The sequence below is a fragment of the Rhipicephalus sanguineus genome, chromosome 2 (genome assembly GCF_013339695.2).
Source record: "Rhipicephalus sanguineus isolate Rsan-2018 chromosome 2, BIME_Rsan_1.4, whole genome shotgun sequence".
Classification (NCBI taxonomy): Eukaryota; Metazoa; Arthropoda; class Arachnida; order Ixodida; family Ixodidae; genus Rhipicephalus; species Rhipicephalus sanguineus.
The window spans coordinates 57,097,844-57,116,442 of NC_051177.1; the positions used below are offsets into that span (position 1 = coordinate 57,097,844).

Genomic DNA, 18,599 nt, shown 5'->3' on the forward strand with positions numbered 1-18,599 from the left:
CTTTTTCATCCCATGCGTCACCTATGTCTCTGTATTGCTGCTTACGGCAATATGTCTTTAATGTGCTGGCAACGTAAGCTCTCTGCTTTATTCTTGCTTTTAGCTGTCTGCATTATTTCTGCTACTGTTTACAGACTTATATTCTACTTAAGCTTCCTGTTATATCAAGGCGACGAGAACAAATATATAATAATCTGCGCGTCCTTGGAGCATACAGTAACAAAAGTTCTGCTTATTGCTTAATAAAACAGCGAATTTTTTTCATGATAACGTAAATTATTAAGAGCCATCTCAAAGATGTTAGCAAAGGGATTGGAGAAACATTTTTATACAAAACGCTCCCGTTTTCCTAATGAGCGTCTCAACGAGTCGGTTTACGCTATTTTACATAGGCACTGAATTTTCTGTGGTCTTGCCTTAAACGCCCAATTGTCAAGGCTTACCCGCCGCGGTGGTCTAGAGGTTATGGTGCTTGACTGCTAACCCGTAGGTCGCGGCGGCTGCAATTCGATGCCCGTGTGCTTATATTTAAGTTTTATAACACCACGTGGTCGAAATTTCCGGAGCCCTCCACTATGGAGTCTATCATTATCATATCGTGGTTCTGTGGGACGTTAAATTCAACAATTATGATTAGCTCTTGGGAGTGCCGCCTGTATCGTGTTTCTATACTTATTCACTGTGTTTGATACAGAACCGCTTTTCTATTTTACTTAGTTATAATTTTCTTTCTTAGTCTTCTCTAAATATTTTTACTGTTACTAATCACCACGTAATCGGAGCTTAAGTGGCAATACAGTGTGAATAGCGGCGGTGTCCAGCGGCACATCATGCAACTATTGAACACGTCTGACACGTTTTCTGGGCTGCAGATGTTCGCTCATAAAAGAAAAATTGCTAGAAGATCGCGCATTATTGAGTACACCGCTAACGAACGATTTACGCCAGCATATAAGTAGAATATAAAAATAATTGCAGTTTTATGTCCTCTACGTAAACAAGATGCGTCGCGAAGAATGTCACTACCAGAGTTCTCACTGATGCACACCTGTCCGGTGATCGGGTATTGCGAAAACCGTGATACGTTTACGGGCAAGGTAGAACTTAACAACGGTATTTGCACCATTGTGCCGAGGCATCTTATTGAAGATGGCAGCCCGCTAGCTGGTCGGCAATCAGAGCATCGACTCCACCCATTTACAAAAGCGGCAAGCAAAAACCGTTTTTAGCGAAGTGTACGAAGAGCAGTGAAGGTAAGCAGCTAAAGCAACCCCAGTAACTTCTTTCTTGTGTCCGTGTTTGCACGCCCTGTTTTTTTAGAATGAACCCCACTAAGTTGTTTCGGAACAACAGTAACATACTTTCAGCAACAAATACAAAACTTTGGAGATAGTAACAGATATTTCATTCAAATGAAACAAAATTGGTCGCAGTTATTACACTTTCAAGCGAACATTTTTGTGCATCGGCGTTCGGTGCTACATTACTGTATATACAGATATATATAATAACAAATTTTCGAATGTATCGAAGTATTTTAAGATACAATTGGAATGTATCGTATCGGATACAATCGACATTGTGGTATCTTGTATCTGTATCTTAAATACTTCATGCCTGAGTATCTTGTATCGTATCGCGATACAATTTGAAAGTATCTTCGCCCAGCCCTGCGTGGTGGAATACAGTGATTATATCTTTTTCTTTTCCTTTTTTTTCAATCTGATCCAGAGAAATTGCGAAGGGGCGTGGACACGTGGCCAGAGCTAGCGAGGTTCATCCTGCACCTTTGAACAGGCTTTAGGCTCGGCGCGTGTGTATGACAGCTCGCCGAGAACGTGTCTGTCTCGCCGTGATGAATTTGCCCGTCAGACTATACTGTTCACGAAATCGTTCCTCGTACAAAAAAAAAAGACCTGCACATCCTCATTTAACTTACCGACGCCCATGCGCTGCGTCGGCGAAATAAGAGTGAAAAAACAAAGTTTTCTCCGTCCTCTCTGTCCTGATGAGTTCTTTTTTTTTCTGGATTAGCTCTTTTTTTAATGGCGAAGGCCTTATGTGCCTCTTCAAGCGAAAAATCCAGCGTGGTCACGAAATGGTACATACGATAGCACAAACCGAGAAATACCGTGGCTCAAAATGCGCGAACTGTGCATTCACTTCGTTATTGCTGCGTTCGCGTAAGTAATAAATAAAAAAATAAACTGCGTTCCTCTCAACCTTGCCTGAATTCGCGCGAGCTGCGCCTTCGCTTCGTCTTTGCGCCAACACGTAAACCAGGTTAATAAAGCGAACACCACCTAGATTAGATTTCTTTTTCTAGGTAGTGTTGATCAAGCACGCGTCTGGTTTGCTACCCTACATATGGGGAAGGGGAGACGCCACAAAAACCCTATTCTATTTCCTGAAATCCACTGGACTTCACGAACGTTGGCTAACTGTTAGCGCGCGCGTTCATGTTCCGAGTATTCCCATTACCTCTCCTTCTTTTCTTTTTTTTTTAATTCTCGCTGTTTGCAGAAGAACGATCGCAGGTTTACGGGTCGTGTCCTAAACGTATATCCGTCTAAACATTTAAACGAGCCCGCCTTAAGAAATAGAAGCAAGGTATTTAATAGGGCGTACCGAGAAATAGAACGGAGCGCACCGTATACCGCTATACGTCTTTCCGAGGCACGCATCTGCCTTCGTTGGGCAGCCGCTTTAAAACTTGCAGAAAGCCCAGGCTTAACGCTTGCGTGCGTGATACCCTTAATAATAAAAAAACGCAAATAAAACGCCCGTGCCAAATGTGCGCCAGGGGAGCTAGCGCGAAAATCGCTTAAGAGGCAGCGTTCGCAACCCTGTGCGCGAACAACTTCTGCCGCCGCTCCCTCGGGTAGCCATAAAACCGTGCGCATAGAGCGTGCTAGCTTGCGAGGCTTATTCCGAGTGGAAGGAAGATTTTGCCCCAACTGAAAAAAAATGTCCTTTTTTTGTAGGCAAATTAAACTACGAGCGCCTCTCATCTTGTTATACTTTTGAATGGGTACGAGCAAAGCTCTCGCAACAAATTTCGGGAGAACGTTTGTAGGTTGACCTGGGAAAAACATGTTTTCAAGCTCTCTTTTTGGATTTTTGTCTAATGAGGCTGCTCGCGGTATATGACATTCTGAACTTCCTCGTTAATATTTTAACACGAAAGAAATTTATGCGACCCTAAGGTCTAGTGTTACGTTGTATATGCATGAAAACGAGTTTTGAAGTGGTATCGACCCGTTGTAGTGGTTTAGTGGCTATATGCCGCTGCGTTGCTAAACAAGAGGTTGCTGGTTCGATTGCCGGCCAGGACGATGGCGTTTCGGTGAGGGCTAAATGCATAAACGCCTGTGTACTAAGGAATAGCTCCTCCTTAAAGAACTCCACGTTGTCAAAATTAATCAGTAGCCCATCACTACGGCACGCCTTGGTTTCGGCGCGCAAAATTCAGGAGTTCTACCTAAAGTGAAGTAATATTTAACCTCCTCGAGAAGTAGCGAATGGGAAGCTTACCGTCGGAGACACTCGTTCATTCATGTAACCTACATAACTCTGATTACGAACATATAATCGGGAGGCTTTACAAGCCAGCTACTACGCGTCTGAACGGAGAGGTGACAGCGAATCACCTTTCGCAACTTCACACTTCCCTCCGCAGCATTGACACGTGATTGTTTCGGCATCTCCGTAATCGTCTACAACTGCGTCTAATTTATAGCTCGTCTTCCACAACACTGGGAGTGCTTTCGGTATTCCTGGGGGTCTCCTCCTCATGTGCTTGAGACAACAGTCACGCTCGCCTCCGAATAATGCATTACGTGAGTTCGCCCCACGTACGATGCACTCGATACGCCCTATTTCTCGTCCGGCTACCTGAATGTCGTACTCGGCTACGACAGTAATGAGTGCCCCAGCTTGCTGCATGAGTGCTGATTGTAGCTTTGCGAAGCACTGGATGACTTGGACGTACGTAGATGGCGGATGTCCAGTGGCACATCCAGGGCCCGTGCACCCCTCCCCCTGAATTTTTTTTTTGCCATGGCATACAGAGCCCAAAATGACACTCGACCACATGTGCCTGCGCGGCCCCCATTTTAGATCGAGGAGGTGCCCTCCCCCCCCCCCCCCAAAAAAAAAAATCTGCCTACGCCCCTGCAGGTGTCCCGACAGTGTGTTAAGCTTGTCACACAACACCCGCACACTCCGATTGACTTTCCCTGTAAAAGTCTTGCAAACTCCTTAAGATGGATGGATGAAAGAACTTTATCGAGGCCCAATAGGTCGTGCTAGTTTCCTAGCCCGAAACGGGCCGCTCCCACGTTGGGACCTTAAGAGCCTATCGAAAATTGGCATACTTGTTAACAATGTGGCCAGACAACCCGCACTGCGAGTGAGGCATACAAGACTTGACTAAGGAGATTATTGACATCAGTGATAGTTCTATTGTACGGTCAACTTGTATCTCACTGTTTTATCGGCTTAAAATAGTCAGGTATGCCGGAAACAGATTTAAAAGAATATTCTTATAGGTGTTTTTAAATATTCAGGAAATCATGTTCTTGTGGTAACCGTTCTGCCTCTTGCAAGTCATGGTAGCGTCGCTGCATCTTCTCTATTTCATGACCACGATCTTATTGCTTCAATTCAGGTTGATAATTATTTGTTACTAGTTGCTTAATTATCGCTCAGAGTTTCAAATTACCAGGACACATAATGTTTCCATTCCAGTGCCTGCCGTCTCTACAACGTAGAAGAACAAATAGGTGGGCTTCCCCTCACAGAGCCTCTTATTGCACAAAAGCCAGCTTTACACAACGTAAAGACGTATTCGAGATCTGTTCGCACGTGCGGGCGTTGTGTAGTGCTGCAGTGGCTCAGCACTACACAACGTCTTCCGATGGCCTTCACTGTCTCGTGCAACTAAAGCCTACTTGTTGACCTTTCTTCCCATACTCTTTCGTTCTGCATAAATTGGCACGAATCCTCGGACTGTATGCTGAAGTTTGTTTAGGTGTTACGTCTTAATAATATTTGGGGTTTTACGTGTCAAAACCAAGGTATGATTGTGAGGTACGTTGTATTTGAGGGCTCCAGAAATTTGGACCATCTGGTGTTCTTTAACGTGCCCTGACATCGCACAGTCGACGGGCCTCTAAGAGCGTTTCGCACAGTAAATGAGCCTCTAGCAATGCGACTGCCACGGCCGGGATCGAACCCGCGACTTTGGATGAACAACAGAGCACCGTAAACACTGAGCCACTGACGGACATGTTCAGTCTTTACTAGTGGTTAGCGGCTATGCCTTCGTTTTCTTCTTGCGATAAGGCATGGACGGCGCCGCTAAATGGCTTCAACATCTCTGCACTTTAAGACTGCGAATTGGGTCTAGATGGATCTTATTCAGGGCAACAATCAAAACTTGGGTGTAAAACAAAGTGATTTCCTTCTCCGAGCACTGCTAGGTTTTTGTTTGCCCCCTTGAACACCAGGTGATTCATTTCAGTAGGAAGAATATTTCCATTCCGTGACTCAAGTTCAAACCGGGGCCACAGACCCCACTCTTTTCGAATCTCTGACTCGAGCAACGCGTGCGCTTGCTTTTCTTTTACCGCTGGTCCGTGTACTCGTTGCGTGCAGCGCGCAAGCCTTGCGGCCCCGTTCTCTTTTCCCGCAGCGTCGGCGAGGCCGATCCTTGCTCGCGCCGCACGCAATCGGCATGACGGACGAGCAAGCGCAGTTCTATTCAGAAGAAAATGTGCGAGCGTGCGCACTTTCCCGCCGAACGACGTCCTTTCTCGCCAATTAAAGCAGCGAGCGAGCGCTTATTTTCCTGCTCCCACCTTCGCGATCACGCGCCGTCTTCCTTCGCAACCCTTTTTCTGCCCTCCCAAGTCATCCGTTTTAACGTCCCCCCCCCCCCTTTCATGACGCGCAGCATTAAAACCGTTAATACCGTGCAGTGCGGTGGAGGCTACCGAGCTGACGTCGACCAATCAGATTAATTGTGGGAGCTAACAGCACGGTGAAACACAACATTCGGGATTGGCGGATGCCTTGGCTAGCTCATCATAATCTGTCGCAATCACCTGGTGCGCTGACGTGGGCCAATTGATAGACTACGGCAGCGCACACCGAAAACAAAAACGGGGACCGTGAGCCTAAAACGAGCACGGGAGCTGTTACTCACTTCTTACGTGTACAGCACTTGTGTTCATTCCTTATGTGTACAGTCCTTGTTTTTGATGCACGCTGCCGTATTCCATTAAGAATTACGAATTCAATCGTTCGGTTTTCGGACCCCTGTGCTTTTGAATGACCGTTTCCATTTTTCAACGTACCTAGTCGTGCACGGTTTTAGGGACGCACGATCTCAGTATCCTCCGCGCATCCGGGCATGCCCTTCGAAGCTTCCCTGCCTGTCGCAACCATGGTCAGTTACCCGCGTGGTGCCATTCGTTCTTCTTTTTAAGGTGCTACGCCGTTTCGTGAGCGCGGAGCATTAACATGGTGGCACAGAATCCCCCGAGGAATGTGTGAGCGCTGCAAGTTGGCACACGCAGGCGCTGTCAACTTTATAGAGAAGCAGGACGAGAGCGCAGGAGACGCCATCTAACGTACTTCTTTGGTGGAAACGGAGTTTCGCGTTCAGCTGCGTCCGTTTTCCTCTTTAGCCACTTCGCGTGAGGCCGGTATAGAGTGTTTTATATACGGATGCCTTCTGTACAGCATACACGTATAAGGGAACTTAGACACAGAGCTATTTTTACTCATTTCTTTTTTCGACATATGCACGCACATCACTCACTATACGGTGACACAGTCCGTCACTTTAACTGCACTATAGTGCGAGGGCAACAGCTGTCATACACGTGCTGTGGCCGAATCTTTTGGCGACGCAGCAATTTTCATTTGCGTGCGCCCGTGTCACTTGGGCGCACATGACATACGACTAGGCCGCCGCGCAGGTATGACAGGTGTTCCCGCCGTACATATAGTGCAGGTGTTAAAGTGACGGGTGCCCTGATTGTAGTCAGTTGCTACATACGTACACCTACATACATTAATTATCAACCGTGGCTTCCGCAATCAGCTCCGGCAGCGTAGCGACGGCGCGCTGCCGGAGGTAATCGCGGAGGCCACGTATCAACATAGGTGTCAAGTAGCCAAAATGCGGGGGGGCAAAAATAACGCTTTTTTTTTTTACCACGTGACGAAGGGATCAATGTAACAAATAACACCCTACTTGCGACCGCGACCGAAATTCGAGCTTTTTTTGTTTGTCAGCTCCCTCGTATCAACACGATGTCGAGTTTTTTATGTTATCGGTACTGGTCACGGCTTCGTAATCAGGAATAATGTTTGTAGGGCTGAACAGTGCTCGAAAGTACGCGAGGCCTTGCCTCCTGGCCGGAGTTATACGTTAGCAGCTGGAGCGTGCTAGTGACCAACAGTTGATACGAGCTCATATATTTGTTATAGGGCCCCCAGACGCAAAGCATACGAGATAGTGGTTTCTTCCTCATCTTCACTACCCTTCCTACAGACGCTATCTCTTCTTCGCCACTGATTTCTTCATAAAACGCGTGGGCAATGTCATCAATAAGCTTTGAATCTGTCAGGACATCGCGCTTTTCGGCTACACGCTGTTATCTCCGCTTGCGCAGTCTAAAACGCCCAAAACGAAGTGAAATCAGATGATCGCGCACGACAGTTATGCCAGACAATTCACAACGGGAGTGTGACTGCATGAAAAAGCAAGGTAGGAGATAGTCCACAGCTGATGTCCCTCGTATATGGACCAATCGAGAGCTTATTTTTTCACGACGTCGCCCGAACAGACTTTAGGCGTCACGAATTGTGCCGAAGAGACGGGAAACGACAGGACAGGATAACACGCTCGCTCTTTGTATTTTCAGAAGCTCTTTAGGAGCCCTTTATGACCGAGCCTTGATTTGTTGGTCTTTCCAGGCCATGTGTTGTCAAATGTAACTTATCGGTCTCGACTAAACCCCCGAAAGTTTTGCAGAAGACAACCCATCTTCGACGACCGATTCGACAGTTCAGTGACGCCGACGCAGTAGTGTCTGAACGGCACCAGAGGCAACATATGCATGACTCGCTTGTCAGATCCCGATTGCCGGGAGTGCATCCTTCTGCTCCGCAATCGCCGAGTTCATTGTTCGCTCGTCAGTGACGAATGCAGCCAACAAAAGACTCTTCGTCAGCGCTCCCTTTGTGGAGTTCAGTAGAAGCCTCACGTGACCGCACTGCCGAGGAATACGTCGCAAGATGCTACCAGCATCTGCACTCACACCTTGTCCGCGCGCAGTTAGCTTGGGCGAACTACAATGAGGAATAGTGTTAGAGAAGAAAGAGACACTGGAACATGTTCACGTTCTCACTAACGCGAAGGATTTTTCTTCATTTATTTTTCACGAAGTATAGAGTAACCAATCGTAACGTCCAATCTCACTGTCTCCTGTGGTTCTTGGTGTCCGCTGAGTGACGAAATCGCGAAAACACTGAACAACATCATCAATGATAAATAATCCGCGGGGAAAAAAAAGCAAAGGCCAGAAAGTTCACATAAGCGCAAAGCATACAATCTAACAGTGACACAGCTGAGAAAGCTATTATAGTCTGTAGACAATGTATTTACAAAAGGCACAGAAAAAAATAATACTACGAAGGCTTTTTTCGCGCAAAAGATGAATTCAGCCGCTATACGCTCGATATACCGACACGACATGGTACTTCCGTCACACCGCATTGCCGCATCGAGCCTTTCAACACCACATGACAATACTGTAGTGTTATGAAGAAAAAGTGTATTCTCTTGGTTGAATCGATCGACTGCCGCCCACCACATTAATGCGAGTTTCATGTCTACCTGCTCCCTCATACATTACTCTTAGGCGAGAACAAACATTACCATTCCTGACAAGGGCATACAGAGGCTCGGCATAGCGAATACAGCGTGAGATATGCACAGGTAGATCAAACAAACGTTGCTGAAAGCCAGCACCGTGTGTCGCTTTCCACATGTGTCTCCGTCTTTCGCGATGTGCTAGTTTTGCCATCATTACTCCTGTTTTAAGGTATCTATCAAATGAAAGAATCGAAAATGCGGGGATTTACGCGCCGTAACAATCCAAAGTGCTCGCCCGGTAGTGTCTGTAGGCGCAGAGCACGTAACGTAAAGTCGGTATCAAAAGTTTAGAGACCACAAGATCTGAGAAAACTTTTGAATCTGCCGGCAATTTTTTACTCTGTTCGGTCGAACTGCACAGTACATGTCGTGAGAGCGTTTCAGAAGAGGCTGGAAATTTAATTTCAAGGCTGCCTGCCGAAGCAGCGCCAATATTCAGTTTTTTTCTCGTGTGTCGTGTTCTCTAAACTTTCGACGCTGACTGCACATTAACGCGTAGTGTGTAACGTTGCCTTCGCAATTTGCAAAGGCTTACGAAGATTCAAAAAGCTAATAATGTGTGCAGCTTAAAGGGACAGCAAAGCGAAACAATGAATCGGTTTATATTGATAAAGTGCAGTCTGAAAACTCTAATATCGCTAATTTAACCTCATAAATTTAGTAATAGAGGAGAAAACCGAGGTCAAAGCTACATTTTTAAATTTCGCGCTGAAACCTCCGCGGGTGATGTCACGGATTTCAAACTGTATTTTTCGCATGTTGGTGACATTGGCTCAACGAAATTTCCTAAAACTTCGTATGTTAAACCTCTGGCCCCCCTCAGAGGACAATGTGCTTCTTTTTTTACTGATTCGCAACTACGTAGGCCTTAGGAGACTCCGCCAAAATCTATGACGTCACGGCGATTGGTGTTGGAATTTTAATGTGGCGTCGCTCCTCGTAATTCCTTTTTGCGCGTTTTATCGCTTACCAAGCGTCTTCTCGTGGCAATCGTGGTGATGCTGGTATTGCGAAAGACTGATGTACTGATACGAGAAAAATCGCTTTTCTCTTTGGTGTCCCTTGAAGCAATGGCTTTGGAATTCGTTATGACGAAAAACTCCAAAGTAAAAGCATTTTTTTCCTTGTGACTACAGATGCCGGAACTGATAAGAACGTAACGAGATAATGACAATTGCGATAACGATTCATGTTAATGAATGTCTGCGCAAATACTTGGTTGTTGTGCCTGCAGAGAAAACGTAGTGAATTCCTACGTGACCCTAGCGCGCGCGCGCGCTTTTCTTTGTCTTTTTTTTTTATCGGCGACTACACGCTAAGTTATGACCATCGGTAGTATAATTTATGGTTGTGCAGAGCCACAGCTGCGCAAACATGTAGTTATTGCGGCGGAATGTATCGCTATTCTAACCTGCTATTTTTTTCCCGGAAGGACTTGCTTATAAACTGCACCCAGCACAGGGCCCATATTCGCAAAAACTGCTGTTTTGCGATGAAGCCATTCGTGTACACAAGACCTAGCGTCGCCCAATGATTACGGCGAGCATATTATTAGGGAGCAATATCGACCGACCACAAGGAAGCTGTGGCGAAGTAATGGCATAACTAGTACGGGCATAGAACATTCCGTTGAATATTTTGTAGACGTACTTCTAAATATCATGTCTTCTAACTAGCGCTTATCTCAGAATCACTACTGAACGCCACAACATCACAATTTTAACATGCGCTTTAATATCATATGTCTATTTGTTTTGATATCATACCCAACTCTATTACGGATTGTCTCTACCACCTAGCACAATTTAAGCCTTCGAGCTGGATTTTTTTCGAAGAGATGGACATTATTTGAAGGTGGATTTAAGGAAACAGGAAACAGAAAGGGAGCGAGGTTTACCAGAAAAACTTCCGGTTGGCTACCCTACACTGGGGGAAGGGGAATAGAAAGAGGAGAGAGAGGGGGGGAGAGGGAGAGAAGAAGACGAAAAGAGAAAAGACAGTGAATTCAGTGCAGCGTGCGGGACTGCACCACAAGTCAGAGGCGTTCGCACAAGCCCGTCGTCCTCAAAAAGCACAAGAGTGCCTTCGCGGCCTTGTGGGCCGTCGAGAGATGCGGACGGTGCTGTAGTAGCACCTGCACGGAAAGTGGCCGATCATCCAGTTGCCGCAGTTCGTTGTGTCCGTGTTTGCACGCCCTGTCTTTTTAGAATGAATACTTACCAACTAGCTCAGCTCTCTGTTATTCTAAGTTGGAAAGTTCTTGTCTCTCCGAGGCGAATCGAGGACAGAGGCATAGCAAGTGTTCAATGTTTTCTTCGGTGCAGCAAACATCGCATGCCGCACTGTCAGTCATTCCGATTAACGTTGTATATGCCTTCGTGAAAGCAACTCCCAACCAAAGGCGATAGAGAAGCGAAGCTTCGCATCGATGAAGGCCGGATAGAGGTCGGAGTTGCAGTGAAGGGTTCAGTTGATGTAGTCTGGTGTGTGTTATGCTTGGTGCGTTCCACTCCGTCAGTGTGAGACTGCGGGCCAGTTGTCAAATCTAGAGTATACAGTAACTCTAGTCAAATCTGCCTCTCAGCGCCTGTCCTTGAAAGCGGAATTGGAATGATGTTTGCGTTATCTGCGGAATCATTTCCACTGATACCGCAACGGCCAGGTAACCACTGAAAGTCAATATCTTGGCCTCTTTGTATTACGTGGTGGTGAAGTTTCGCGGCTTCATACGTCAACTGTTCGCGACATCTGCGCCGGAGAAATGACCGCAGGCACTGTAACGCCGGTTTTGAGTCGGAAAACACAGCCCATTTACTTGGGCTTTCAGTATCAATAAATTCTAGTGCGCTGCGCAGAGCCGCGAGTTCTGCCGCCGTAGACGTCGTCGCATGTGAAGTCTTAAGACGCAGAGTTACCCCTCGTGATGGTGGAAGTAAAATGCGTAATTCGGTAGTTAATAAAACTTCGGTGTTCCACGTTTAAAATAATTACTCAAGAGGATATAGTTCCGCATTGTAGTCAGTTAACTTACAAGGAACATCCATTTGGAACTAATTTTGAGTACAAAACCAGTTTCAGTATAGTGGCCGTCAACCTTTGCTAAAAATGCATGAATGTTCTATTTGCTTCAGAGGAAAAGGGCCTTTTTATGCCTTTAGACCTAAATATGACAAGAACTTCAATACACTTCCTCTCAAACCTTGACAACTACTTTTTTTTTTTTCATAACTGCTGTCACTATGAAAATTAGCTCCAAGTCAATACGCGTGGCACACTCACTGGCCACCTTCAGTAAATTGCTACGCGCTTACCGTAAAGTATTTCATTGAGAATCTATTTAGCGAGATAATTAAAGTAGTCTGGAATGAATTTTGATTTCTCTAACAAGTAATGCCCGTAGTTCTCGTCCACTCGGCTTAGAAATGCCTACGCATTTAAAACTATCGTATTCTATGCACCGGACGCACGTCATAACACCAAGCTGGTCAAAATTACGGCCGAACGCTTCCCTGCGGCATGCCTCATAATACAGACCGTAGTCTTCATTCAGTCTCATTTCAGTGGTTGTGCCGAGTACATCTACAACGAAATTACCTATACAACGAATAACTTCTCGCGTACAGTCCGTATTGCGCGCGTTATCGTGCCGCGACCTTTACAACGAAGTAATCTGTATAACAGGGTATATTGATGGTCCCAAGCAATTCAGTTATAAAGGTCGGCGCTTGACTGTATCGGGTCATTGTCTCAAAAGGAGGAGGCGGAGTTGGAGGAAAGGAAGGAAAGACAATGAGGTTAACCAGACGCGCGCACGATTTGCAACCCTACACTGGAGGAGGGGATTAAAAAAAGAAGGGATGGGAAAACGCTATCGGCGAGAAACGTGTGGGATTGTCCACTGGAGGCCTACAAGCGATCGCTTAGCCCGGCCGATATTAAAAACTTTAGCAGCGCGCGCGTCGCTTTGCTGGGCTCCGACGTGTAGGGCCATGGTCCGAGGATCTTTTTCTCTGCAAACGGTCTTTCGTCCAGTCGGTGTAACATAGTGCGAATAGCGTCGCGTTCGGTGGCATAGTGATCACAAAAAAAAAAAAACACAGTAAGTGTTCTATCGTCTCGTCACAGTTGCAAGAGTCACATCTGGAAGTGCCCAACATTCCTATGCGAAATAAGTATGCTTTAGTACTGTGGTTCTCAGCTATGGATGTTTTGGGGACCCTTGTGAACTGGTGCAAGTAATGAGGGACGCCTTGCAGTGAGAGAAAAAAAAAAGGGGGGGGGATAATAAATCAACAGAACATGTAGCGTGAAATAGGTGCCTTTTGTTTCTCCCTGGCGAAAAATTGTCAAACTTGCCACGCCAATTCGATCTCAACAGCTTGTCGATAAGTTGTTCGGTCTGCAGCCACATTCAAGCTGTTTCTCGCTATGTTTTCTCTACAAATATGCAAGCCTAGAAAATGTATGCTCGCGTGCATATGTCGTGAAAAACTGCAACAAAAGCTTTAAAGCCATCTCATGGAGAAGGGGAAACATGAATCAGCACCGCCACGATGCGGACGTGTTATGCGGTGAAGCATACAAAAAATCCGAAGGGGCTACTGTCACGGGACATAGTGTGCCTCCAAAAAACGCGTTTCTTTTTCTTTGCTTTTTTTATGATTTTGTGGCCCGCCAAAAATGGCTTCGCGGACCCCAAATTTGAGAACCATTGCAAGTTTAGTAAAAGTCACTCGTAACCACAGGCGGCACGGCAAAGTTCCGTCACGGCACGCACTTGATTGCAGGTGCTGACTATCTTCTCAGCGTCCAACTACTACGACATCGGCAGCAACCGCGGTGCCTACGTCAAGCTAGTTGGCCCCAAGCTGGTCCCGCACACAGTCATGTACGTCAGCACGGCGCAGACGAGGAAGGCCACCATCCAGCAGAGGTATGTAATCCGCATTGCTGCAGCAGCGCATGTATTCTAGAAAACCTGTATTTTGGCACCCAAGTTTTCAAAGAAAACTTAAGCATTTTCTCCTGTAGTCAAGACGTGTATGTGCCAAATGAAAGAAGTATGCTCCATGCATTTAGGTAACATACCTAGCTTTTCTATGCGTTTCAAAGTAAATCTTACTGACGAAACAGCGTTCAAATAGCGCGCAAAAATTAGTGCAAGGTATGTGGTACATACCTTGCACTAATCTGGTACAGGCTAATGTACTAATGTGGTATGGTATGTGGTATGTGGTACATACCTTGTACTAATGTGGTATGTGGTACAGGCTTCTCAACAATAGACTATATTCATACTAGAGCTGTGCACGGGCCGTACTTCCTAGCCCGAGCCCGGCCCGGGCCCGCTGACTTTGTTGAAGGCCCGCCCGAGCCCGACGGCAAAGGGCTGCGAGCCCGCCCGGCCCGGCCCGGCCCGGCCCGGCTTTTTTGAAGGTTGGCTGCGAAAACAAAACATCGTTTTCTGGTAATATGGAATTTTATTGAGCATATCAAGTATGATCAAACGACACACGACGAACAGTCTCTATTAGACAGATTACAAACTACAAGCAGACGGCCTCATGACAGCGACAATAGAGTTCGCTCGCCAAAGCCGTCACGTGTATGGGGTACGCCCATGCAAGCGTCAGCTTGCACGAAGGCGATCTATAGATACGTCGGGTCGCTGTCGCGTGCATTTTCACTCATATGGGATTTGGCCTTAAATCTAACGCGAATAGTCGCGTGGCGCCGTCACTAGCTCAGGTGGTGTTACTTCTCTGTTTGTCGGAATGCATCAGAGGCAGTGCTTTACCTGCTCTCTTTTTGTTTAAAGTAGCGAATGGAAAGGAAAAGCGGTAAAGGGCGGTCGCGGAAAAGGCGCTGTATGCGTGCTGGAAAACAATTCCCGCTCATTCTCTATATTTCGGGCTTGAGTCGGGCTTTGCGCCGGGTTCGAGCCCGGCCCGATAAAACTCCAAGTAGCCCGAGCCCGGCCCGGGCCCGAGGTGAAAATACATCGGGCCGCCCGAGCCCGGCCCGCGGGCCGGGTCGGGCTCGGGATTTCGGGCTACCCGGAGCCCGTGCACACCTCTAATTCATACTATCAATCAGGTGATAGAGAAATGCGCGGAATACAACCAACCCCTATACATAGCCTTCATAGATTACGAGAAGGCATTTGATTCGGTGGAGACATCAGCAGTCATGCAGGCACTGCGGAATCAGGGTATCGACGAAGCCTATATAAACATAATGGAAGAAATCTACAGCGGATACACAGCCACTATAGTCCTCCATAAAGAAAGCGACAGAATCCCAATAAAGAAGGGCGTACGGCAGGGAGACACGATCTCTCCAATGCTATTCACCGCGTGTTTACAGGAGGTTTTCAGGGCCCTAGATTGGGAAGAATTAGGGATAAGAGTTAATGGAGAGTATCTCAGTAACCTGCGATTCGCTGATGACGTTGCATTGATGAGTAACGAGGGAGACGAATTACAGCTCATGATTACTGAACTGGATACGGAAAGTAGAAGAGTAGGTCTGAAAATTAATATGCATAAAACTAAAGTAATGTGGAACCAGGGCCGGATTAAATGTGCGGAGGGCCCGGTTCAAAAAATTAAGGGGGGCCCCTTCCCCCTCGCCCCGCCCCCTTTCTTTCCCACTTTGTCATCTGGTCATGCTTGAGACTTGACGATTTTTAGATTTAGCTGCAAAGAACACAAGCCATATTTATTCTAAGCCTCTCCGGAGTGTGTAATATCACCTGGGCGTTTTCTTTCTTGCGGAGCACGTGGAGAGATTGTTATCGTAATAATTAACTATATCAGGAGACGAAGACACATGGACAGCATTAAGATTTGTCTGGTTCCTTGGATCATACTGAAAGAAGACTAAACTCTGCGAGAAGTTAAGACGAAAAGAAGGAATGCAGTCCAAGCGCCGTGTGTGTTTCTTCCATTCGTCTTAACCTATAGCGTTGTTTACCCTTATTTCAAGAGAGGACATCTTCCCTCGAAAATCAGGGAGCGCCTTTGTGAAAAATAGCTTCATCTATCTGCTTCGGGTTCACTGATTCGGTAGCGCACGCTTTGGTTGCCTGCGTGCGAGCACTGCCGAAGTTGACAGGTGGGCCTTTTTCAGAAACTGTTCGCACGTACTTACAGTAAATACGCTACCAATCGTCTAGCTACTTTTGATTTCATACAACAACACACATTTAAGCTCTTCTAAGGCAGCATTTCGATATAGTGCTATTATGCATATTGTATATGCCTACTGATCACAACAAGTAATACAGATGGTTTAAAATTAAAATATCTTCAATATGGGAAGGGGGTGGGCCAAATCTTTCGGAAAAGGTGGCGCCTATAAAAAATGAGATCCGTGTAGAACTTTCACAAAAACGTTTTTAATAAGACTCGAAAAACGACCACACATGCATATTTTCATTTATGCACAAATCGGTCGCTTTTAAACATGTAATAGAGTTACATTTTTGCCGGCAATATTCACTTTCATAGGGCTATAGGAGAAGGAAACACATTCATTGCACACATCTTTTCTGCGTTTAAATGCGGAATATCTTGATATTTTTACGAAATATTTCTTCTTAAACAACAGTGTACAAAATTGGTGAACTCTTTCGCAAAAATGCAACCTTGAAATGGGGCGTGTATACCTATTAACATGTTCTCTGTTTTCATTATTCTTTTAAGTAGAGAAAGAAGGTATGTACGTTTCTACAAGCGTTTTCGTGTCTTTTGCTGAGACAGTTGGTTGATCAGCTCTTCAACATTTACCCTCCTAAGTACCTCCGTCTCTACGCTCAGCAGTGACAAATCACTGAGGCGGCTGTCGGTCATCGTTGATCGAAGCCTGTTTTTGATCAATTTCAGTTTGCTGAATGATCGTTCACCAGCGCAATTTGTGACCATTAAGCAAAAAAAAAATTATAAGAGCCACATGGACATCAGGGCAAGAACCTTCAAGCTTTTCACGAATTAGAAGTTCAAAAGTGTTACAAGAAGTTCAAAAGTGATGGTCAGTTGAAGACCCCCACCACAACGCTCAAGCAATCGCGGTGAGGGTCTGCTGGCGGCGAGATAGTGGATATATGTTGTAGATATTTCCTGCGCACAACCTTTACCAAGTGATGGTCTCTTAAGTTTCCCTATATAACCATCAAGCAGGAATTAAGACAGAACGGCAATGCCAGAAGCGAAGAATCGAACCATTACTCCTTCGGAGTCCTGTCATAATCAGGAAGTTCCGTACCATACAAATATTTCATGGTACGTTGTTTACACTATAATGAAAGCATACTATAGCATACCTATGCGTCAGCTTCATACCGGTTATTTTCATTCAGCGCATTAAACGATATTTCAAACAGGAACCACTCTCTATGCGCCTTCGCATTGCGTGTTGGACCGTAGCTGCTAAAATCCTCGTCAGGCTGCTCTATGTGTCCATCCGCTGGATCAGCTCCTTCCCTCTACACGATGCATGGTCTTGGGCGAGTAAAAGGTTTTTACCACAGACTGCAGAACTGTGAGCTGACTTCAAGATTATGCACGTTATGCAACGAACAACCTCTTAGAAGCATGTATATTGATTATTGAAATAGACAATCTGTTTCTATCAGGGGAATCCACCAGGAGGGTTAAACTTTTTCGAACAAAACAACGAAGTCGGCCATTTTTTCTGGCCCTTGGGGGGCCCCCTAAAACCGGAGGGCCCGGTTCATTTGAACCCTTTGAACCCTGGATAATCCGCCCCTGTGTGGAACAATCTTGGCAGAGTACAGCGCTTTGCGATAGGTGGCGAGACACTGGAAGTTGTAAAACGAGTACGTCTACTTAGGACAGGTAGTAACCGCGGAGCCGAACCATGTGAGTGAAATAACCAGAAGAATAAGGATGGGATGGAGCTCATTCAGCAAGCATTATCAAATCATGAATGGTAATCTACCACTATCCCTCAAGAGGAAGGTATATAACAGCTGCATCTTACCGGTACTTACCTACGGAGCAGAAACCTGGAGACTTACAAAGAGGGTTCAACTTAAATTGAGGACGACGCAGCGAGCAATGGAAAGGAAAATGATAGGTGTAACCTTAAGAGACAGGAAGAGAGCAGAGTGGGTCAGGGAACAAACGGGGGTTAAGGACATCATAGCTGAAATCAAGAAGAAGAAATGGATATGGGCCGGGCACGTAGCACGTCGGCAGGATAACCGGTGGTCATTAAGGGTAACTGACTGGATTCCAAGAGATGGCAAACGCGTGGGGGGGGGGAGACAGAAAATTAGGTGGGTAGATGAGATTAAGAAGTTTGTAGGTATAACGTGGCAGCAGAAAGCACAGGACCGGGTTGATTGGCAGAACATGGGAGAGGCCTTTGCCCTGCAGTGGGCGTAGACAGGCTGATGATGATGATGATGATGTGGTTCTAAATATTTACGGGCAGTTGCGAGTTCCTGCACTGTATACGAAATAGTGACGTTGTTAGTAGTGTGTCGTGAGTGCTACGTCGGGACAGCTTTAGGGCTCTCCCATGGGAGAGTACGCCGTACTGGTCGTATTCTGAATCGTTTAATTTTTGTTCTGAACAAAAAAGGGTGCAGCTGGTTGCGTCGTGCTGAAGCACACGTGCACAA

General features: G+C 46.1%; 1 protein-coding gene across 1 annotated transcript in view; it reads left to right on the forward strand.

Moving 5' to 3' along the window:
* LOC119383011 (serine/threonine-protein phosphatase with EF-hands 2) overlaps nt 1-18,599 on the forward strand; it is a 236,173-nt gene that overhangs the window by 197,929 nt on the left and 19,645 nt on the right. Inside the window, exon 11 of the mRNA XM_037650970.2 lies at nt 13,738-13,883. Coding sequence (XP_037506898.1) covers nt 13,738-13,883 — 146 coding nt within the window. The remainder of the gene's footprint in view (nt 1-13,737; nt 13,884-18,599) is intronic.